This window comes from Salmo salar, chromosome ssa28 (assembly GCF_905237065.1).
Source record: "Salmo salar chromosome ssa28, Ssal_v3.1, whole genome shotgun sequence".
Lineage (NCBI taxonomy): Eukaryota > Metazoa > Chordata > Actinopteri > Salmoniformes > Salmonidae > Salmo > Salmo salar.
Window position 1 is genome coordinate 11,978,027 of NC_059469.1, and position 24,948 is coordinate 12,002,974.

The window sequence follows — 24,948 nt, forward strand, 5'->3', positions numbered from 1 at the left end:
TGGCACTTTCAGTGACCCCTGACCACAAAGTGGCAATCAAAAGATGAGCTATTGCATAGAAATATATATTTTTGAAGTACTATTAGTAGGCTATAAGATGATCTTAGTAGAAATGGAAATGAGAAAATCTGTTGATGATTTGCATTGCAGTTGACCTGACAAGTAAAGTGGTTTTCTATTCCATCGTGTTGTGCCTTAATAAGCCCAAGCTGTCCCATCTTTTCCTAACCTACTGTACCATCAGGCCTGGGTCAAAACAGTGTTTTCTCTCAAATACATTAACTCACCCAGCGCACTGGATTGGTAGTGTTGGCACTTTCGGGACTATCTAATTGGTTCCACTAAACCAAGCGCAGCTTAAGTATTTGAAGGGGTAAAAATACTATTTATACCCAGGTCCTAGCTACTGTACTGTACCATATATGTATGTATGTTTGTATGTGCAATGCTCCTGGACTCTTTCAGTCCTCAACATACCAAGAGGAGGTCTCTAGAGGTACGGATAAAGGCAGCTTTGAATGATGTTACTTCTTATTACTTAAAGAAGACATCAGATAAATCTGTGCTTATCCTTGCTAGCGACACTACGACCCTTCTCCTGTCCTCACCACCAACAGTCTGAAGGACTACGAGGGAGCTGGTATGTAAAAAATAATTTACACAGAGAGAGATATTACTTTATTATACTGAACAAAAAGATAAATGCAACATGTAAAGTGTTGGTCCTTGTTTCATGAGCTGAAATAAAAGATCCCAGAAATGTTCCATACGCACAAAAAGCTTATTTCTTTCAAATTTTGTGCACAAATTTGTTTACATCCCTGTTAGTGAGCATTTCTCATTTGCCAAGATAATCTATCCACCTGACAGGTGTGGCATATCAAGAAGCTGATTAAACAGCATGATCATTACACAGGTGGACCTTGTGCTGGGGACAATAAAAGGCTACTCGAAAATGTGCAATTTTGTCACACAACACAATGCCACAGATGTCTCAGGTTTTGAGGGAGCGTGCAATTGGCATGCTGACTGCAGGAATGTCCACCAGAACAGCCACCCAGACAGCTGATGAAACCGAGGACTATTTCTGTCAAAAGCCCTTTTTGTGGGGAAAAACTCATTCTGATTAGCTGGGCCTGGCTCCCAAGTGGGTGGGCCTGGCTCCCAAGTGGGTGGGCCTATGCTGCGCCCCTGCCCAGTCATGTGAAATCCATCGATTAGGGTCTAATACATTCAATGATATGAATTGAAACTCAGTAAAATCGTACACATGTTGTGTTTATATTTTTGATCAGTATAGTTCTAACGGAACAGTTGTGGTGTGAAAATATGAGGATGAGGTATTTTTTTTCCATTTGCTGAATCCTGACATACTGTCTAGTCTTCTTGGTCCCATGTGATTTGAGGAGGCCAAGACATAGTGGTGAACATCATTATCTTCTGTGTTGTCTACAGAGACTGTGAGGTCTTTAAGGTCTCTGTAAATGTCAGCGAAACTCTGGCCTCGGAGGTCTAGAATCCAAGATAAAGAAAATAGTCTTATAATGTGACCACACAGGGTCACTCTGGTAGATGATAGTTCAGCGTCCATCATATTGCTAAATGAACGCACATTTGTCACCAATGATTGGCATTTATAGAGGCAAGTGAGCCTTAAATGCCTTTGGGTTATTGAGAAAAGATGAGACGATGACAATGGAATGCTCACTACCATTCTAAAACTGGGACTTACATTTCAGTTAATTAGCAGATGCTCTTAACCAGAGCGACTTACAGGAGCAATTAGGGTTTTTGAACGCCGATACCGATACCGATTATTGGAGGACCAAAAAGCCGATACCGATTAATCGGCCTATTTTTTTACGTTTCTTTGTAATAATGACAATTACAACAATACTGAATGAACAATTATTTTAACTTAATATAATACATCAATAAAATCAATTTAGCCTCAAATAAATAATGAAACATGTTCAATTTGGTTTAAATAATGCAAAATCAAAGTGTTGGAGAAGAAAGTAAAAGTGCAATATGTGCCATGTAAGAAAGCTAACGTTTAAGTGCCTTGCTCAGAACATGGGAACATATGAAAGCTGGTCGTTCCTTTTAACATGAGTCTTCAATATTCCCAGGTAAGAAGTTTTAGGTTGTAGTTATTATAGGAATTATAGGACTATCTATCTCTATACGATTTGTATTTCATATACCTTTGACTATTGGATGTTCTTATAGGCACTTTAGTATTGCCAGTGTAACAGTATAGCTTCCGTCCCTCTCCTCCGTCCTACCTGGGCTCGAACCAGGAACACATCGACAACAGCCACCCTCAAAGCAGCGTTACCCATGTAGAGCAAGGGGAACAACTACTCCAAGTCTCAGAGCGAGTGACATTTGAAACGCTATTAGCGCGCACCCGCTAACACCAGCCTAATCTTGGGAGTTGACAGGCTTGAAGTCATAAACTGCGCAATGCATTGCGAAGAGCTGCTGGCAAAATGCACGAAAGTGCTGTTTGAATGAATGCTTACGAGCCTGCTGGTGCCTACCACCGCTCAGTCAGACTGCTCTATCAAATCATAGACTTAATTATAATATAATAAACACACAGAAATACGAGCCTTAGGTCATTAATATGGTCGAATCCGGAAACTATCATCTCGAAAACAAAACATTTTTTTCTTTCAGTGAAACACAGAACCGGTCTTACAGAACCGGAAATACAGATCCGGTATTTTATCTAACGGGTGGCATCCCTAAGTCTAAATATTCCTGTTACATTGCACAACCTTCAATAGTATGTCATAATTACGTACAATTCTGGCAAATTAGTACGCAACGAGCCAGGCAATGAACGCAAGAGCAGTGACACAATTTCATGTTAGCAGGCAATATTAACTAAATATGCAGGTTTAAAAATATATACTTGTGTATTGATTTTAAAGAAAGGCATTGATGTTTATGGTTAGGTATATTGGTGCAACGACAGTGCTTTTTTCGCAAATGCGCTTGTTAAATCATCACCCGTTTGTTGAAGTAGGCTGTGATTCGATGGGAAATTAACCGGCACTGCATCGATTATATGCAACGCAGGACACGTTAGATAAACTAGTAATATCATCAACCATGTGTAGTTAACTAGTGATTATGTTAAGATTGATAGTTTTTTATAAGATAAGTTTAATGCTAGCTAGCAACTTACCTTGGCTTCTTGCTGCCCTTGCGTAACAGGTAGTCAGCCTGCCATGCAGGCTCCTCGTGGAGTGCAATTTAAGGCAGGGGGTTAGAGCGTTTGACTAGTAACCAGAAGGTTGCAAAAATGAATCCCCGAATCCCCCCTGAACAAGGCAGTTAACCCCCGTTCCTAGGCCGTCATTGAAAATAAGAATGTGTTCTTAATCTGACTTGCCTAGTTAAATAAAGGTGTAAATTTTTTTTTTTTAAATCGGCAAATTGGTGGCCAAAAATACTGATTACTGATTGTTATGAAAACTTGAAATCGGCCCTAATTAATCGGCCATTCCGATTAATCGGTCGACCTCTAGTTAAGTGCCTTGCATATTTTTCACCTAGTCGGTTGTGGTATTCGAACCGGCAACCTTTCAGTTACTTGCCCAAAGCTCTTAAATGCTAGGCTTCCTGCCACCTGTCATTTTACCTGTTCAATTATTGCACACGCATCTCTATATGTGGATGGCTGAGCTCATGCTGGGCTGCATTCCAAACACTTAACAGACACACCCTCTTCCCTCAGCCCTTAAATTAAGTGGACACTTCTGATGACTTATCATAACGTATGATGAGTATACACTTGCTGGGCAAGTGGCGAGGGAGGAAGGAATGATTTTTAAATGGACTGCCTTGCCCGGAAATTCGTCACTCGTTCATCCTGCGATGATTGTGTTTTCAGCCACCGGTAGCTTGTGGGTGCTTTATATGCGCTACAGTCAATTATGATTGCATGTATACTTACATTAAATATATAATTATTGTTATAAACTGGGTGGTTCGAGCCCTGAATGCTGATTGGCTGACAGCCGTGGGATATCAGACCGTATTCCACGGGTATGACAAAACATTTATTTTTACTGCTTTAATTACATTTGTAACCAGTTTATAAAAGCAATAAGGTACCTTAGGGGTTTGTGGTATATGGCCAATATACCACGGCTAAGGGCTATATCCAGGTACTCCGCGTTGCGTCTTGCATAGGAACAGTCCTTAGCTGTGGTATATTGGCTATATACCACACCCCCTCGGGCCTTATTGCTTAAATATACGCCTACTGTATGATAGCTTGCAAATTAATTAGCTAAATAACTTTAGCCTGCCTAGCAGGCTAAAGAACTTCTGAAGAAGGAAAATGTTTTATTTCTACAATTTCCAAAGCTAACCAAACAAAAGCATCATTACTTTTACGAGACGTGTTTGTGCATTAGTAGCACCATTTCTAACTTATTTACATTTGTTTTTTACTTACACTTGTATGTTGACTCCATATTGACGTTGAGGTTTTAAGTTTTGGCAGACTTTTCTTAGCGGATGTACAATCATTGCGAATTGAATTATGCGGTGTTTCAGGCCCCGAAGTGAACATAATTGTACACTCGCAAACTCCATTAAAAACGAGGGCTGAGGGGTTTACGTTGCAAACTTCCCTTGCTTGGCTAATCATTTGGACCGACGACAAATATGGCCGCGGAGATTCCCCTAAGGGAATGAGGGTATGTGGACGAGGGTGTATCTTTTATGAGTTTGATGGATGTTTCTCTCACACCCTTCCTTGACCTTGAAAAACTGTTCTGTGGGCACGCACATTTGCTTCACACATCTGCCAAGCAATGGTGGCCAGGAGTATTGAAGCTTGTTGAGGCGTGAGGTCAGCGTATAAACACCCAGATTCGCACGTCAATGTCCCAAGGGTTGATGCGAGGAGAGATCTTTTGCGATTACAAAGACTTTGGCACTACGGGAGGGTGTGAGAGAAACATCCGCACAAGCTCAGCCATCCACATAAAGAGACGCACATGCAATTATTGAACTGGGAACATTTTCACGCTGGGAGAAATTTTACAACATAACGTCACAATCAGAACACAATCAGAACGATTGGGAACTATTTCATGCTGGGAAGATTTTTACATGACACCGCCCACTTCTTACTGTTATTCTGACATGTCTTACTGGCATTCTAGAACAGGCTAATATTACTGGCCTTTCTATATCATATAGGCTACTGTATATGACTACCACTTATAAACAACATATGTTTGCCCCACTGACTTAATTATCCCATCAGCTGGCATAGTCTTCTGCCAGTTAATCTAGGTCAGGTTCTAAATGATTAGCCTATAGTCTATAAAAGTCTGGCTGTACTTAAGTCTAACACCCAGAGACTTAAGCACACTGAGTCTAAAATTAGTTCCATACGTCTAAATTTGGAGGCAGCAGTATTAGATATAACTTCCTAACCATTATCGCTAGTGCCACAATTGGGTCAGAAATAAGCTGTTTCCACTGTTGGGATGAGCGGAAGGCAGACCGTAAAAGATGTTCCGTCCATTGGTAAAATAAAGTCTCCCCGCCCGCCGTACTGAGTCAAGCTGGCAGTTAACATTTAGCGATTAAATGTTAACACTCTTTGTCAGTTGTTAAATGCCAAGTCCACAGTGGCTCTCAGCCCCATGGCGCGGCGAGGTGGAAAAGAGAGGGAGGAGAGGGGTTGAGAAGGGCAGGGTAGATGTGTTGGCAGTGTTTCGATGTCAACAAAGCCAATAGGATAGAGAGACCCCTTGTCTGACACCCTCTCGCACAGGCGCATGTACATACACACATGTTTATTCAAATACTGAAATATAAATGGAAGGATGCATCTGTGAAAATGTCATTGCACATTATTTAGAACGAAAAGATCAGGCAGGGGTTGAGCAATTACACCAAATGTCATCCTATAATTTTCATTCATATTAAGGGAAATTGTATAATCAGACAGTCAGGCAATTATGATACCCTTATGATAACCAAAATCATCCCAAAACTAAAATCCATACGTGAAAGGATTCAAATTGCCTGAGAATGTGGAAGTTATTGCATGACTGTGTTTCCGAACAGTCTCTTGTATTGGGAGGAAAGGAGAACAGTTTGCGTACGCCAACTCTGCTGCACCCCGAGGGGCCCTGGAGGGGATGTTAGGGAACCCATCTCTGGGTTGGGTGGGAGGAGGGAGAGGGGATAGGGGATAGATACACAGCTGCTCACCCTCTGCTCACTGATGACCTTGTTTGTTTTCTGTTTTTCTCTTTTCAAAGGGATCACTGATTACTGAGGGTTGGAGTGTTCTCATTACTGAGGGTTGGAGTGTTCTCATTACTGAAAGTTGGAGTGTCCTCATTACTGAGGGTTGGAGTGTTCTCATTACTGAAAGTTGGAGTGTTCTCATTACTGAGAGTTGGAGTGTCCTCATTACTGAGGGTTGGAGTGTTCTCATTACTGAGAGTTGGAGTGTCCTCATTACTGAGGGTTGGAGTGTTCTCATTACTGAAAGTTGGAGTGTCCTCATTACTGAGGGTTGGTGTGTTCTCACAGAATGTCATTAACAATAATGGGAAGTTTAGAAGGATTCTTAAGTCCTGAGCTTTAACAAGGTGCTCAGATTGCCGCATCCAGTTTGAAGGAGAGTCATGCTAAGATATTTATTGGTGGGCTATACATTACTAGGTGTTTATGCACCAATTGTGCCATATTAGTGCGGTTAGCATTAGTGTTAAGGTTAGCTTACCACTTATCTCCACTGACATTACCCACCGTTTTATCACCACCACATTCCTGGATGTCATGATTTGTGTTATGTCAGGATAGTGAGTCAGTGTTCATCTGGATGTTAATATGCAGGCTCACATGTGCTGTATCAGGTGTGAAAATACTGGTTAATATTAATATGATGCAATATGTGTCTACAGGAAGAGAGATGATGTCAAATACCTCACGGAACCACACAAGCCGGCATAAATCTGGGTTTATCATCTTGTTTTGTTTGGAATTCTGAAAACATGACTGCCAGTCATGACTGGCAACAGACAAAGTGCACAGCTGCGTCATCAAGATGCAGACAGACAAAATACCCATTTTAGCAATTTAGATTGGAGACCTGGTTAACCTCTCAATCAGGAATAATCAATATACAGTGTAATTATATATTCAGTCCCTGTGCTTATCTCCTTCTCTCCTTATCACATTCAGCTGCCAGAACCAATAACTGATACAGCTAATAGGCAGGCGTCTTTAAAATTACTCAAATCCAACAATATTTTGCCCATCCCTCCTTTAAAGGGGCCAATGCAGCCATTTTTATCTCAATATCAAAACATTTCTGGGTAACAATGAAGTATCTTACTGTGATTGTTTTCAATTGGTAAAATTGTAAAAAAAAATCTAATGGTAGAAAAATTAAAATAAATGCTTCTTAGCAAGAGCAATTTCTCAAGCAAGGGTTTTGCAAGGACTGTCTGGGAGTGGAGAGAGGAAAACTGGAAACTGGCTGTTACTGACAGAGAGGTTTGGAACTCTCTTTCTTATTGGTCTATTAATGTCACCAGGCAGGCCAAAACTCCCACTAAAACAGACTGAAATTTCAGGCGGTCTTTTCAAACAGCTCTTACACTAAAAGGGCATTATCAACATGTTCACAATTTCACAATATTATTCCAACCTCACAGTTTGGAAATATATATATATAAAACACAGGAAAGTCATATTTTTGACTACACTGGGCCTTTTACCTAACCCCAAGCCAGCTACAAAAAATTGCTTGGTTACATTTCATTTACATTTTGGTAGTTGTTGGAACATTCTCCAACTGGTTTGACATTGGGAATGTTCTCAAATAAAAAACAACGTTCTTCTGTGGTAATTTCAGTATTTCAGCAAAAATGTTTCCTACAGGTTTCCTCATGGTTCTATTTAAAGTTGTTCTAAAATTGTTCCTGAGAATGGTAAAACTTTCCATAAAAAACAACTTTATTAATCAATCAATCAATCAAATGTATTTATAAAGCCCTTTTTACATAAGCCGATGTCACATAGTGCTGTACAGAAACCCAACATAAAACCCCAAACAGCAAGCAATGCAGACGTAGAAGCACGGTGGCTAGGAAAAACTCCCCCTCTAGGAAGAAACTTAGAGAGGAACCAGGCTCTGAGGGGTGGCCAGTCCTCTTCTGAATGTGCCGGATAGAGATTATAACAGTACATGGCCAAGATGTACAAACGTTCATAGATGATCAGCAGGGTCAGATAATAATAATCACAGTGGTTGTAAAGGGTGCAACAGGTCAGCACCTCAGGAGTAAATGTCAGTTGGCTTTTCATAGCCAATCATTCAGAGTTAGAAACAGCAGGTCCGGTAGAGAGAGTCCAAAACAGCAGGTCCGGGACAAGGTAGCACGACCGGTGAACAGGTCAGGGTTCCATAGCCGCAGGCAGAACAGTTGAAACTGGAGCAGTAGCACGACCAGGTGGACTGGGACAGCAAGGAGTCATCAGGCCAGGTAGTCCTGAGGCATGGTCCTAGGGCTCAGGTCCTCTGAGAGAAAGAGAGAGAGAATGAGAAAAAGAGAGAATTAGAGGCAGCATACTTAACTTCACACAGGACACCGGATAAGACAGGAAAAATACTCCAGATATAATAGACTGAACCTAGGCCCCCAACACATAAGCTATTGCAGCATAAATACTGGGGTCAGGAGACACTGTGGCCCTGTCCGATGATACCCTGGAACGGGGGCAAACAGGCAGGATATAACCCCACCCACTTTGTGAAAGCACAGCCCCCACACCACTAGAGGGATATCTTCAACCACCAACTTACTACACGGAGACAAGGCTGAGTATAGCCCACGAAGATCTCCCCCACGGCACAAACCCGGATCACATCAGTGACTCAACCCACTCAAGTGACGCACCCCTCCTAGGGACGGCATGGAAGAGCACCAGTAAGCTAGTGACTCAGCCACTGTAATAGGGTTAGAGGCAGAGAAACCCAGTGGAGAGAGGGGAACCGGCCAGGCAGAAACAGCAAGGGTGGTTCGTTGCTCCAGTGCCTTTCCGTTCACCTTCACACCCCTGGCCCAGACTACACTCAATCATAGGACCTACTGAAGAGTCTTCAATAAAGACTTAAAGGTTGAGACCGAGTCTGCGTCTCTCACATGGATAAGCAGACCATTCCATTAAAATGTTGTTCTATAGGAGAAAGCCAGTTGTTTGCTTCGAAATTCTAGGGACAGTAAGGAGGCCTGCGTCTTGTGATGTAGGTATGTACGGCAGGACCAAATCGGAAAGATAAGTAGGAGCAAGCCCAAGTAATGCTTTGTAGGTTAGCAGTAAAACCTTGAAATCAGCCCTAGCCTTAACAGGAAGCCAGTGTAGAGAGGCTAGCACTGGAGTAATACGATCACATTTTTTGGTTCTAGTCAAGATTCTAGCAACCGTGTTTAGCACTAACTGAAGTTTATTTAGTGCTTTATCTGAAAAGCCGGAAAGTAGAGCATTGCAGTAGTCTAATCGAGATGTGACAAAAGCAGGGATACATTTTTCTACATCATTTTTGGACAGAAAGTTTCAGATTTTTGCAATGTTACGAAGATGGAAAAATCTGTCCTTGAAATATTCTTAATATGTTCGTTAAAAGAGAGTAGAAAGGGACCAGAGTAACGCCGAGGTCCATCACAGTTTTATTTCAGATGACTGTACAGCCATCAAGATTAATTGTCATATCCAACAAAAGATCTATTTGTTTCTTGGGACCTAGAACTAGCATCTCTGTTTTGTTCGAGTTTAAAAGTAAAACATTTGCCGCCATCCACTTCCTAATGTCTGAAACACAGGCTTCCAGGGAGGGCAATTTTGTGGCTTCACCGGGTTTCATCAAAATGTACAGCTATATATCGTCAGCATAGCAGTGAAAGTTAACATTATGTTTCCGAATGACATCACCAAAAGGTAAAATATATAGTGAAAATAAGTGGTCCTTAAATGGAACCTTGAGGAACACCGACATTTACAGTTGATTTGTCAGAGGACAAACCATCCACAGAGATAAACTGATATCCTTCCGACAGATAATATCTAAACCAGGCAAGAACTTGTCCGTGTAGACCAATTTGTTTTTCCAATCTCTCCAAAAGAATGTGGTGATCGATGGTATCAAAAGCAGTACTAAGGTCTACGAGCACAAGGACAGATGCAGAGCCTTGGTCTGACGCCATTAAAAGGTAATTTACCACCTTCACGAGTGCAGTCTCAGTGCTATGATGGGGTCTAAAACCAGATTGAAGTGTTTCGTATACATTGTTTGTCTTCAGGAAGGCAGTGACAGCTTATACATTTTTTTTGAGAGGAATGTGAGATTTTCTATATGCCGATAGTTTTTTTATATTTTCTGGGTCAAGGTTAGGCTTTTTCAAGAGAGGCTTTATTACTGCCCCTTTTAGTGTGTTTGGTACACATCCGGTGGATAGAGAGCTGTTTATTATGTTCAACATAGGACGGCCAAGCACAGGAAGCAGCTCTTTCAGTAGTTTAGTTGGAATAGGGTCCAGTATGTAGCTTGAAGGTTTAGAGGCCAAGACTATTTTCATCAAAGTGTCAAGAGATATAGTATTAAAAAACTTGAGTGTCTCCCTTGATCCTAGGTCCTGTCAGGACAACTGAGCTTTGGAGAAATACGCAGATTTAAAGAGGAGTCCGTAATTTGCTTTCTAATTATCATGACCTTCTCGTCAAAGAGGTTCATGACTTTATCACTGCTGAAGTGAAAGCCATCCTCTCTTGTGGAATGCAGCTTTTTAGTTAGCTTTGCGACAGTATCAAAAATAAATGTTGGATTGTTCTTTTTCTCCTCAATTAAGTTGGAAAAATAGGATGATCGAGCAGCAGTGAGGGTTCTTCGATACTGCACGGCACTGTCTTTCCAACCTAGTCGGAAGACTTCCAGTTTGGTGTAGCGCCATTACCGTTCCAATTTTCTGGAAGCTTGCTTCAGGGCTCGGGTATTTTCTGTATACCAGGGAGCTAGTTTCTTATGTCAAATGTTTTTTGTTTTTAGGGGTGCGACTGCATCTAGGTATTACGCAAGGTTAAATTTAGTTCCTCGGTTAGGTGGTTAACCGATTTTTGTACTCTGAAGTCCTTAGGTAGGTGGTGGGAGTCTGGAAGGGCATCTAGGAACCTTTGGGTTGTCCGAGAATTTATAGCACAGCTTTTGATGATCCTTGGTTGGGGTCTGAGCAGATTATTTGTTGCGATTGCAGACGTAATAAAATGGTGGTCCGATAGTCCAGGATTATGAGGAAAAACATTAAGATCCACAATATTTATTCCACTGGACAAAACTAGGTCCAGAGTTTGACTGTGTTAGTGAGTAGGTCTGGAGACATGTTGGACAAAACCCATTGAGTCCATGATGGCTCTGAAAGCCTTTTGGAGTGGGTCTGTGGACTTTTCCATGTGAATATTAAAGTCACCAAAGATGTGAATATTATCTGGTCTGATAGGAATTCAGGGAACTCAGTGAGGAACGCTGTATACGGCACAGGATGCCTGTAAACAGTAGCTATAAAAAGTGATTGAGTAGGCTACATAGATGTCATGACTAGAAGCTCAAAAGGCAAAATGCAATCTTTTTTTTTTTTGTAAATTGAAATTTGCTATCGTAAATGTTAGCAACACCTCCGCCTTTGCGGGATGCGCAGGGGATATGGTCACTAGTGTAACCATGAGGAGAGGCCTCATTTAACACAGTAAATTCATCAGGCTTAAGCCATGTTTCAGTCAGACCAATCACATCAAGATTATTATCAGTGATTAGTTCATTGACAATAACTGCCTTGGAAGTGAGAGATCTAACATTAAGTAGCCCTATTTTGAGATGTGAGATATCACAATCTCTTTCAATAATGAAAGGAATGGAGAAGGTCTTTATTCCAGTGAGATTGCTAAGGCAAACACCACCATGTTAAGTTTTGCCAAACCTAGATCGAGGCACAGACACTCCTCAGCATTCCAGGCTTGGTCCTGTTTGTTGGTAAGTAACATTCAGAGAACATTCTAATAATGTTATTTAAAAACAAACATAACTTTCTTAGAATGATAAGAAAACTTTCCATAAAAACCACAAGAAAACTTTAGTAAGAATGTTACTTAAAAACATATACATTCCGTTCTCAGCGCCAACAAAACCCTCTCTATCCTAAGTGTGTTCAGGTGTGTTGGCCGCGCCCACTAATTGTCCACACCTGATCTTAATGAGTGCTTGTTCCTTTTGAAATGAGGTCCGTTTGAATATACTCAAATGAACAGCTTTGTATGCATACAAATACATGGCATGCTAGCTCCATCCTGGTAGTGCAGTGGACTAATTCCATGGATAGAGAGCACATTATAGGTTAGAATCTCACGGATAAAACATAAATGTGTTTGCATAATTAATGCCTAAGGAAATGCATTTTCATGGTTCCTATCTGTGCTGGGAATAAGCTAGTAGTGGTATGAAGACTTATTGAAACATTCAGTGAAGGAAGTTATTCAAAAACCTCAAAAGAACATATTTTCCATTCTCAGAGCCTTTATAAAACCTCCTAGGAAAACTTTCAAGGAACCAGACTAACACGTTCTCTGAACCTCCCTGCCACCTAAAAATAAGTGTTCCCAGAACAGGCAAAATGTTCACTTCTGTTCTCAGAACGTAAAAAAAAAGAATCAATTTTACTGGTATGACTTTGTTCCCACAACCAATGTGAAACCAAAAATATAAGTTTCCACAACTTTCAAGGAACCTGTGTGTGTGTGTGTGTGTGTGTGCATGTGTGTGTGTGCGCGTGTGTGTGTGTGTGTGTGTGTGTGTGTGTGTGTGTGTGTGTGTGTGTGTGTGTGTGGTCTCTCTAACACAACTAATTGGTCCCTCGATTACAGCGGGATCATTGAACTGGTCCTTCTTCCTTCTTAATTAGGGCCCAGTGCAGTGCATGGGCTCTTAGCTCAGCAGAACTACTCTCTGTCTACTCTTTCTCTATGGGGATCTCTGCAGTACTGGCTCTCTCTATTTCTCTATGGAGGTCTCAGTGCTTTCTCTATCTGGGCACTGACAGTGTGGGGCCAAGCCTGAAGTTCAAAGGTGTGATTGGGGTGTCAGCACTGTGTGTGGATTAACTACAAAAGTGAATGGAAAGTGTTTTGGTTTTACAGCTATGGCACAATGTAATTAAAATGGAGATCACAGTGCATGTGTGTGCGTGTGTGTGTGTGTGTTTTTTATGTCTGATGCTTTTCAAGAACATTAAATACATTCATATATTCAGCAAACCTTGCCCTCACGTCTGTGACTTCACTTTGTCTGCAAACAGTCTCTCTCTCCAGAAACCTAACTCTGACGTCAATGGTCAAGCTCTTTTTTATAGAAATAAAATATGCACATACACACCCACCGGCCATATACTCTGATGACACATTCCATCGTCCTATAACGAATATTAAAACCCACGATGTGAGAACGAGGGTCATCTATCCCCTCTCAGCACTGTGACATATGTATATGGCCGCTACAGCAGTCGGCGCTAATGCATTATTAAACAGGCACAACAGCACACAGCCAAATGAATGCGTCGCAACGGCGGCGGCACTCGGCGGCGCGTCTTCCATCTATCTACAGTATCGTTGCTTTTTCACCTGGATCACTCTTACACACACACACACACACACACACACACACACACACACACACACACACACACACACACACACACACACACACACACACACACACACACACACACACACACACACACACACACACACACAGTGGTATAAAGTACTTAAGTAAAAATACTTTAAATTATTACTTAAGTCGTTTTTTGGGGTATCTGTACTTTACTATTTATATTTTTTACAACCTTTTCTTCTACTTCACTACATTCTTAAAGAAAATAATGTAGTTTTTACTCCATACATTTTCCCTGCTTGGCAGGACAGGAAAATTGTCCAATTACGAACTCATCCCTGGTCATCCCTACTGTCTCTGATCTGGCGGACTCACTAAACAACCATGCTTTGTTTGATGTCTGAGTGTTGGAGTGTGGCCCTGGCTTTTGAAATTGTTCATACTTTTACATTTACTTTTGATACTTAAGTGTTTTTTAAAACCAAATACTTTTAGACTTTTACTCATGTACTCATTTTCTATTAAGGTATCTTTCCTTTTACTGAAGTATTACATTTGGGTACTTTTTCCACCACTGCACGCACGCACACACACAAACACACAAACACACAATAGCTGCCATTCATCACCTGACTCAATACAATGGGATAAAGGGTCCGTCTCTCTGCCATCTCATTTCAGCCCAAAACAATCCACATGGTGTGGATGGACAGTTGGTTAAGTGACAGGGGCTTGTGCCGAGGGGTGCAATGTTACAACGTGTTCATCCAAGCACTCTCACCTTCACTGTCATCCCAAAATGTCTGAATCGAAGGATCATAATATCACAAAGAACGGTCAAACTCAAATGAGATGTTCAGATATATGATTATTTTATTATGGTGTCTTTTTCATTTTCAGTAATGCAATTTTGGAAAGGACAAGGGCACTCATGTCCCATGTCAGTGTGTATGTGAATAACACATGCTCAGTGTACATGCTGATCTTCTTCTGCACTCTCTCCTCAATGATTCCAGAGTCTCCACCTCTCCATCCTGCCCGGTTCTTCACCTTACGCTCCTATTTTACCTGCCCTTCCACTCTTTACTGTTTTCTCTCCATCTTGCTTCACCATGATACCCATGTCATTGGCTGGAAGATGTTAAAGGGATTCTCTATGTCTGAATCTACGTTTGGCAGATGTTTTCTTTATTAAGCTCGATTTAAAGACCACTTTTGAAGTAGGAAAACATCTGACAAACTTTTATTTTGGGATGAGCTATCCCTTTAATGATGCCAATTCTAGCTCTCTGCTTGTATTAACCATGTCATTACTTTTGATCAGATACAATATCTGATATGCTTATCTCATGCACATTGAATGATCCTCTCCATTGCTGTTTTCACAGGTACCCATCAGCAAAACTACAACCATATGGTTCTAGGTAGCCCAACACGCACCCAGAATGGTAAGGACAGCTAACAACACTAGCATCCAGATACAGGGTCATGTTCCAATATCCACTCTAGCATAGGCTACTACTTAGAATTCATGCCCAGTACATTACTTAGTGTGGATGTTGAATCAGAGCCACACAGTTATTTGTAGAAAGACAAATGTCACTAAATCACTTTTTTTCCCCCCAAACCAGGCTATTCTCTTGAAAAATGTAGCCAAGATTTGGGGAATTAACTTTGAAGCACTCTTTGACACAAATATATGCTACCACTGATGCCAACCTACTCTTCAATTTCTCTAAATACATTCTCTTATTGAAAATATATATTTTTATTAACGATAGAATCATAGAAGTGTCACATTTCATCATCATGACCATGTATTCTTTTGAACGGAGCGAATAAAAAACAAATGAATGTCTATCACCTACTAAAAGGAAATGCGACTGGCTGGGCATCAAGTGAACCTCCTTTTAAGGTCACAGTGCCCCGGCTATTGCGTTCGACCATAGAACACGTTCCTCCTCAGATGATTGGCCTTGTCATTAGAAGATGGAGTGCTATTGCTGTAACCCCTGCTCTCTGTGAGGAAATCACCCCCAGCTTCATTACATTTACGGATTTTCTTCTGCCAACGTTCTCTATTCATTCACAAGAGCTGGGTTTAGGGGGGATAGAGGCTGATGAATAGATATGAGGAAGAGTGCTGGTTGCATAAGGACAAAGGGTGAGGCGAGGATAAAGAAGAACGAAAGGGAGAGAAAACACAATTTCTTTGTGTTTGTTTAACATTGGATTGGCCTCTCTGGCTTGTGTTCTTCTGCTGATGTTCAGTGTCTGCTCAACCCTGTGTAGAAGCCTTCCCCTCCAATGCTTCCGCTGCGTTTTAAGGAGATTCTGTAGTCGTAACACATCTGCTCGTGTGTGTCAACTCAATGTGAGTTCCATTACACACTGCTAAACCAGACGAGTGTTCCATGAATGAAATACCCCTGAATTCTATGGGAAACATGAAAAATCCATTCTGACAACACATCGAACAAACACGCTTTGATCACAAGCCGCATAAAAAGGGCTTGGTATGCCAGTGTTCTGTGTTGCTCCGATAAGGCTGGTCTATGTAGCTAGTGCAACCTCTGCTATCCTCTGTGTGTGAGGCAACTGCTGACCTTCTGTCAATTAAAGAGGGTATAAAGAAGTGCTCATTGCACATATAAGGTGCATTATTACTATATCTAAAGGCACATTAGATTTTGGTCTGTTCCAAATACATCAAAATTATATACACCACTGGTTTATTCCAGAGGTAATTGCTGGACTGATGGCATTGAATAAGGTGTGTGTTGGTTGGGTTTGGTCTGAATGCTGTTTCACACCATCAACATGTTTCTGAACTGTTTGTTTTCCACTTGGGTGGGGTAGCTCACCGATCATTGAGGCGGGGTAAGTCACACACACACACGCACACACACATAAACCCACATAAATTAACTAGCACACACACCCTTCCATTCACCCCCACACCCTTCCACACACTCACCAACCCTTCAACCTTTGTACCTTCCCCCGGCCACATAGTCCGTGGTGTGGCTGTACTGTGCGTGGTGATATAGCAGTGACGTGTGTTTCTGGTTATGGAGGTAGCTAACAGCATGCCACAGTGTGAGTCTATTTTCCCTGTGTGGAGAGAGTGTGGAGAGAGTATTGCAGACACTTCTTTCACAGCTGGGTCTCTCTCCTCCCAAAACTCACCCCCCACAGTTCTCTCCGGACCCCTGCTGTCATCTGTCCTTTTCAAACTTCTCTTTCTTTCTCTTCAACTCTCCCCCCTCTTCAACTCTCTCCTGCAGCAGTCACCCATCCCTCTATTTTTATCTGGCCGCTGGAGCCAGGACTTGAGCCGCACCCTGCTGCCCACTGCTCTGTGTGACAGACTCACAGCCAGAAGGGGAGAGAGAGAGGGGGAGAGGGATGCAGAGTGGGAGGGAAAAGAGAGTAGTCAGAGGGAGAGAGAGCGGGAGCTAGGCGATAGTAGGAGAGAGAGGAGCAAGATAGAGAGAGGGGAGTTTGAGACAAAAAGGGCAAAGAGAGAGAGAGAGAGAAAGAGAGGGAGAGAGGGGCCAGAGTCCCAGTATGCCCCTTTCTCGCTCTGGCATCACATCGCATCAGTCTGATGAGCGGGTTGATGCCCTGTCCTAACCCTCTCCTCACCCCACCCCACTCCACTCCCCATCCCTCTCCCCACCCCACTCCCCATCCTCCTCAGATCACAGCACACAAACTGTCACAATCAGGGTCACTCTGAAGCAGACATCCGTTGTTTGATGTGGTGTTGTTATTGGTCCGTTGTCACCTCCTCCGTGCCAAACAATCCCACAGTGCCTAGTGACCGGCTCCCTCCACCCACGTCCCCTATCCCCCCCTCTCCTTTCAACCCACCCCCCACCTCCCAGACTTCACCAAACGCTCTCTGAACAAGTTCCTGTCAGATGACCACCTCCCTTCACTCCCCTCCCTCCCTTCCTCAGCAGCTGTGCTCGACCATCGTTGCCTTTGTTCTGACTCCGGATATGTTTTAGGAAGCCTTCCCATTCCCCATCTTGTTTGTTTTGCTGTGTCTCCCCAGAGAACACTAGGATGAGTGGCATCCTGACCTCGCAGACGGAGCCGTACGACCTGTCCTCCTCGCGCTCCTTCCAGAGCCTGTCCCACCTGCCGCCCACCTACGAGGCCGCCGTCAAGGCCGACCTCAACAGATACTCCTCCCTGAAGAGACTGAGTAGGTCCTCGCCACAGCATAGTCCACCGTTAGCAGAAACGCTGACAGGGCTCCCACTGCCTCGCTGAATGACCTGCATGTTAAAAACTCTAATGCATAAGTTAATGCCTACTCTGGCATGTTAAATTGTCTGCATTCGTCACTCGACTCGTTACTTGACTGGCATACGTTAATTGAAGGATTATACCATACCCCCCCCCTTAAAATGCAGTGATAGGATACTTCAAAATGGTTACATTCTCTTTTTCTGAAAGGGTCCCTATTATTCAGCGTATCAGCATTCACAACCTTTCCAGAAAGTGCTGACTCTTTAAGGCATAAACAGAGTGTCTGGATGAGAGGGGACAGACAATTACAAATAGACATATCAGACATGCCCCTCCATAACTTCATCAAAACCATGCCTCACTGGTATTCCATTCCAATACACCACACAGTCACTCTCTCTTTAAAGATGTCTCTTTAGAAAAGCAGCAGCCACCATTTCTCAGTGTGAGCATTTAACCACATTAAGCTCTGTGCTGTGCTCTAGTTGCAGCTCTGTATTGATTCAGTGTACTACGCTGGGGTTCATCTCTTCATATTGAGCAGAACACAAATATTCCTTAAGGCTTGTGTAATTGCATCATGGTTGTCCTACTTACATTTTAGTAATTTAGCAGATGCTCTTGTCTGGAGTGAGTTACAGTAGGGAGTGCATACATTTTCATACTGGTCCCCCGTGGGAATTGAACCCACAACCTTAACATCGCAAGCACCATGCTCTACCAACTGAGCCACATGGGACTAAAGGGAGAGATCTGAATCTATTGTAGTCTACAATTCAAAGTCGGTGCGGCTAAAGTCGGTGCTGTTACACACACACACACACACACACACACACACACACACACACACACACACACACACACACACACACACACACACACACACACACACACACACACACACACACACACACACACACACTCACACTGAATCAAATACGAGATCTATTCAACCAAAAAAAAGCAACGATTGAGTTTACAGGGTCTAATGGGGAGACTTGAAATCCATAAAATGTATTCCAAAGTGAAGGATCTGATCCCATCAGTGCTTGCTATCTCTAGTGGGTCAAAATCGTTATACATGTACCTGTCTCAGGTGTCTCTTGTGCTTGTCATTGTCTAATAGAAATTGGACTGCATATTGATTGGAACATGCTATGTCAGTGCTTGGGAAATGTCAGTGCTTGGGAAATGTCAGTGCTTGGGAAATTGTCTTAATAAGTAATGTTACAAAATGCATGGTGAATGTTGTTGCCATGTTAAAACCTAAAACTGTCCTCAGGCAGTGCCAGCCCGGCCTAGCTGTCTTTATCTGCTTCCAAAGCAAATCATTTGCAGCAGCAAATAGCCAAAAGGCATCTTTCTACTGATAGATCATGTAGGATAGAGCCAGAGGCGAGAGAGAGAGAGACGCATTTCCTTTATTGGAATAATGAAATGGCAAATCTCAGCATCTACTAATGAATGTAAATTGATGTATAAATTGAAAGTAAAGCGTCTGCACACACATTCATTTCTTTTTCAGATGATGTTTTCAGCCTGAACTGGCCTTGCCTTCTTCCCCATAGGGAATTAAAATGCACAGTACATTTTTCTCTAATATATATATAAAAAAAAAAAACAGCTTTAGAGAATCAATGATGACATCTTACTTTTATTTGCTCTTTTATTCGTTAAGGAGATTTATATTTCACCGATTTCGGCTCATTTATTTAATAACACACATCATTTTCATGCCAATTAAAAGCCTACATATATATATATATGTGTATATTTTTGTTATTCATCTGGTAATACGCTTTAGCCAATCCCCTTTTAGCGCCCTGTCATAATTGACGTTTGTCTGAAAGGATTGATCAGCCTGAGGTGTATTACAAGCCTTGTGACCATCATTTACACTGCTGGATCTATTCTACAATGGTGTATTATTGTTCTCTGGATTCTGGAGAGGTGTTTTATTATTCATTTATGAATAATTCATATTATTAACGGTTTCATGTTATGAAAGTTAATCTCCATCTTACTTCAGCAGTAAAACATTCAAAGCCAAAGTGGAAAAGAACAGACTCCGAGGAAGACAGCTGTCTTTTTGGGGGTGAACTTTAAAGGTTTCCATTTTTTTTTATATATATAATTTCTGCCGCAGCTTTACTTAGTCATGGGCGGCAGGTAGCCCAGCGGTTAGAACGCTGGGCTAGGAACCGCAAGGTCGCTGTTTTCGAATACTGGAGCCGACAAGGTCAAGAATCTGTCGATGTGCCTTTGAGCAAGTTATTTAACCCTAATTTGCACCAGGGGTGACGTACTACTATCGCTGACCCTGTAAAACAACACATTTCACTGCACCTATCCGGTATATGTGACCATGAAACATATATTCTTTACTTCTTTTTTGACAGGATGTGTGTGTGTGTGTGTGTGTGTGTGTGTGTGTGTGTGTGTGTGTGTGTGTGTGTGTGTGTGTGTGTGTGTGTGTGTGTGTGTGTGTGTGTGTGTGTGTGTGTGTGTGCGTGCGTGTGTGTGTAGCGCACGTGATTGTGTGTGTCTGAATATGTCGAATCCGTACGTATGACTAATGGGTGATGCATGGTTCCCAGTGAGTCTCCTTAATAACACATACAAGGTGTGAGGGTGTGATATCACACATCCTGCCAAGACAATCTGGAGACATGCACATATCTCTAGACCTGTTCTTGGACACAACCCATATCCATGTTCGATTTGATAATACATGAACGTGCAGAGGAATTTTCATCCATGTTATGTGATCCTACGTCTTTTCAAATACCCTTTGTGTATGACGTTTTTGTGTGGTGTATGCAGTATGACACTGTTTGTTAACAGACTTGTACGCAACCTTTGGAAAGCCCACAGCCAGAAACGCCGGTAGAATCACAGATGGGGCCAGGATTCTTGTATTCTTGGAGCAACCTTCAGACCCTCTATTCAATCTCCTTTACTTCCCTTTTCTCTCTTTCCCCAACTCTCTCTCTCTACCTTTTCCCTCCCTCTTTCTCTCTCCTAATCCACCTCTTCTGTCTCCCTCTCTGTCTCTCCACAGCGGATAAAGATGTCGACGACTACTACACCCGCAAGCGTCACCTCCCTGACCTGGCAGCCAGAAGCACCCTGCCCTTACACGTCATCAAAATGAACCAGGAACAAGTACTGCATCTACGTATTTGTATAAATCTGCATTTTGTTATGCAGTGGTGCCTGTTCAGAGCATGCATTTACAAAAGTCCCAAGCCATTGAATATATCAGGAGTTGACTGTATCTTCATCCATTCCTCCAGCAGCAGCAGCAGCTCCAGAGCCAGCCCCCCCAGCCCCAGGTGGCCCAGGCCCCACCCCAGCAGCCCCAGGCCCAGCAGGCCCCCAGGAGACAGAGGCCTCCCCGAGTCCAGAGGGCCATGTCTCAGGACCGGGTCCTGTCCCCACACCGAGGCCCCCAGCAAGACTATAGCATCTCCTACGGGATGGGGATGACCGAGCATGGAGGACGAATCCTGTCTGATGAGCAGCTACTGTCTGCTGAGAGGCTGAGGTCCCAGGAACGCCTGCTTCCTCAGGACCGCTTGATGTCCCAGGAACGGCTGTACTCCAAGGACCGCATGTACTCCAAAGACAGGCTGTTACAATCGCAAGACCACATGTACCCTAAAGACCGCCACTTCTCCCAAGACCGCCTCTACTCGCAAGACCGCTTGTACTCCCAAGACCGCCTGCTATCTCAGGATCCTCTGATCTCGCCGGACAAAATGATGATGTCGCTAAAGCGCGGTGTAGTTGGCAGCGTGTCCGGCGGTTTCCGGGGAAACAATGACAAGTCAATGTCGCACGCCATCTCGCACCCGGACGTGTTCATGCCCACGACGCCACTCATGGACCGCTACAAGATGACCAAAATGCACTCCCATCCCAGTGCCTCGAACAACGCAGGAGCGGCAGGCGGAGCAGGACCAGGACCAGGGGCACACTCCAACACGCTAGCCATGAACCACACAACTAATAAGAGGCAGCAGTTTGCCTCTAGAAGGACCCACACTGTGGAGCAGCTCCACTACATCCCCCAACAGCACCACCAACAGCAACAGCAGCAGCAGCAGCAGCAGCAGCAGCACTATCGCACAGGCAGCAAGACCGAAGTGACTGTTTAACGCTGGCTAGCACGCTAACGGCTAGCTTGGGAGTGAGGCAATGGGTAATGCTAACTCGCTAACAGCTAATCGCTAGTATGGGAAGGATTATGTTTGTGGGGGGAAAGGGATGGGAAGAGACTGACTGTTTGTAAGGTGGGACATGACACTCTGTAGCTTAGTTTCCTGCTAAGTCAATCAAAAGATAATACCCTCATCTCTTTGCCTTTCCGGACTTCACCAGAACCAAGTACTGTACTGTAATAGACTGGAGGTCTTCTGTAGTCACAAAGTCCATAAAGACGGACTCCAGATAAACATGGATCAGCTGTGGTAGTGTGCTGTGAAATTGGCAAACTACCCTACTGTTATTCCTGTTATGCCCTAAGCACCAGCTCCCCTTGTCCTACACAATTGGGGTGTGATTCATATGAGGAGACATTGATTATATGAGAATAAAGAGGCTCAGGCAGCCTTTCTGTCCAACCGTCCAACACAAATCTCTTCTTCTTTGAACTTCTACCGCAACTCTAAAGGGCTTTGCATGGTAAAACACAAGGACTGATCCAATCGATGTCTCCAAGACAACTGCTGTTGAAAGACACGACAAGACAACCACGGGTGATGAAACCGGGACGGCCCTGTAATAACTTTATAAATATATAAATATAAACTACCGTTTGTAACGCCAGTCTTACGCATAGCTGTAGAGAGATCTTGAAATAAATCAAAACTAATGTTACTAGCACTTTTATTGGTGCGTCAGTCTGAGACAAGTGTTCCATTTTTACAAAATGGAGAATTGGTTTTAGTGGGTTAAAAAGCACAATCAATTAATGAGATACTCTATTTCTGTTCAGTTGTTTTTTCTTTCATAAGTTTGTTTGGTGATGGCTAGCTCATAGATTATTGTAAATAAGCTATAATTCTAGAGGCACTATTATGGACCAGTCCATACTGGTTGGCTTTTGTATTAGACTGTCTAATGTTTTCAGTAGATTCTGAACAAGTTATAAACCACCACCGTTTCGTGATCAGTTCAGACTAGAAAACCCACTTAACCAAGTATTTGACAGGATAAATGAATACTATAATGTGTGTCTTTTCAACTATGTTTGTAGAATGAGAAGTGAATGAATGTGTTGATAAAAATATACCACTGTTCATATTTGGATGTAAACTGTGTTCCATTGACTAATATGGGAAGTTGAAAAACATGGTGATGGATTATATGCTTGTTGCAGTAGGGTCAAATAAACCATCCATATTTTTTTAAACAGACAATACTCTTCTGAAACGACTATATTTGTGCTCTGTTTGTTGATGTGTATGAAAAATAGCATATGTCAATCATATAATTTTAAGTTGGTACCGCTGACCAGCATGACCAATCAATACCTGCAGGGGTTTGAAAGGGCTGAGAAAGTGAAAGTTTACAAAACTGTAGCCTTTCCTTGCCTGTACATATTCAATCAAGTGATATCTCATAGAATAATCAAAATGTGAAAATACATGAAAATACACAATTCCATTAGTTAAAGAGAACACAAATTAGAGGTGGGATTCATTTTTTCCCACGACACAGTGATCTTGTTTTTCTCAGGGGTGGTCACACCTATCCCGATCATAATCAAATCAAATGTTATTGGTCGCAAACACCTATTTAGCAGATGTTATTGCAGGTGTAGAGAAATGCTTGTGTTCTTAGCTCCAACACACACATTTAAAATGGAATTAAGAAATATATAAATATTAGGACGATCAATGTCGGAGTCCGGACTATAAATATACAGTACTAGTCAAAAGTTTGGACACACCTACTAATTCAAGGTTTTTTCTTTATTTTACTATTTTCTACATTGTAGAATAATAGTGAAGACATCAAAACTATGAAATAACACATATGGAATCATGTAGTAACCAAAAAGTGTTAAACAAATCAAAATATAGCCACCCTTTGCCTTGATGACAGCTTTGCACACCCTTGGCATTCTCTAAACTAGCTTCACCTGGAATGCTTTTCCAACAGTCTTGAAGGAGATCCCACATATGCTGAGCACTTGTTGGCTGCTTTTCCTTCACTCTGCAGTCCAACTCATCCTAAACCATCTCAATTGGGTTGAAGTCAGGTGATTGTGGAGGCCAGGTCATCCATCTGATGCAGCACTCCATCACTCTCCTTCTTGGTCAAATATCCCTTACATAGCCTGGAGGTGTTTTGGGTCATTGTCCTGTTGAAAAACAAATGATAGTCCCACTAAGCGCAAACCAGATGAGATGGCGTATCGCTGCAGAATGCTGTAGTAGACATGCTGGTTAAGTGTGCCTTAAATTCTAAGTGAATCACTGACAGTGTCACCAGCAAAGCACCCCCACACAATCACACCTCCTCCACCATGCTTCACGTTGGGAGCCACACATGCGGAGATCATCCGTTCATCTACTCTGAGTCTCACAAAGAAACGTAGGTTGGAACCAAAAATATGAAATTTGGACTCATTGGACCAAAGAACAGATTTCCACCAGTCTATTGTCCATTAGTCGTGTTTCTTGGCCCAAGAAAGTCTCTTATTCTTATTGGTGTCCTTTAGTAGTGGTTTCTTTGCAGCAATTCGACCATGAAGGCCTGATTCACGCAGTCTCCTCTGAACAGTTGATGTTGAGATGGGTCTGTTACTTGAACTCTGTGAAACATTTATCCTCTGCAGCAGAGGTAACTCTGGGTCTTCCTTTCCTGTGGCGGTCCTCATGAGAGCCAGTTTAATCATTGCGCTTGATGGTTTTTGCGACTGCATATGTAGAAACTTTCAAAGTTCTTGACATTTTCCTCATTGA

General features: G+C 42.5%; 1 protein-coding gene across 5 annotated transcripts in view; it reads left to right on the top strand.

The window, feature by feature from the left end:
- Nucleotides 1-23,408, top strand: part of LOC106589483 (protein shisa-6) — a 69,161-nt gene extending 45,753 nt beyond the window's left edge. For 2 of the 5 annotated variants that reach the window (XM_014179520.2, XM_014179523.2), the window contains 5 exons: nt 15,100-15,159; nt 16,571-16,591; nt 17,775-17,927; nt 21,036-21,139; nt 21,271-23,408. In XM_014179520.2, coding sequence (XP_014034995.1) covers nt 15,100-15,159; nt 16,571-16,591; nt 17,775-17,927; nt 21,036-21,139; nt 21,271-22,134 — 1,202 coding nt within the window. In that variant the 3' untranslated portion in view covers nt 22,135-23,408. The remainder of the gene's footprint in view (nt 1-15,099; nt 15,160-16,570; nt 16,592-17,774; nt 17,928-21,035; nt 21,140-21,270) is intronic. The other 3 variants (XM_014179522.2, XM_014179524.2, XM_014179528.2) reach the window with 2 other exon arrangements.
- Nucleotides 23,409-24,948: the final 1,540 nt, after the last annotated feature.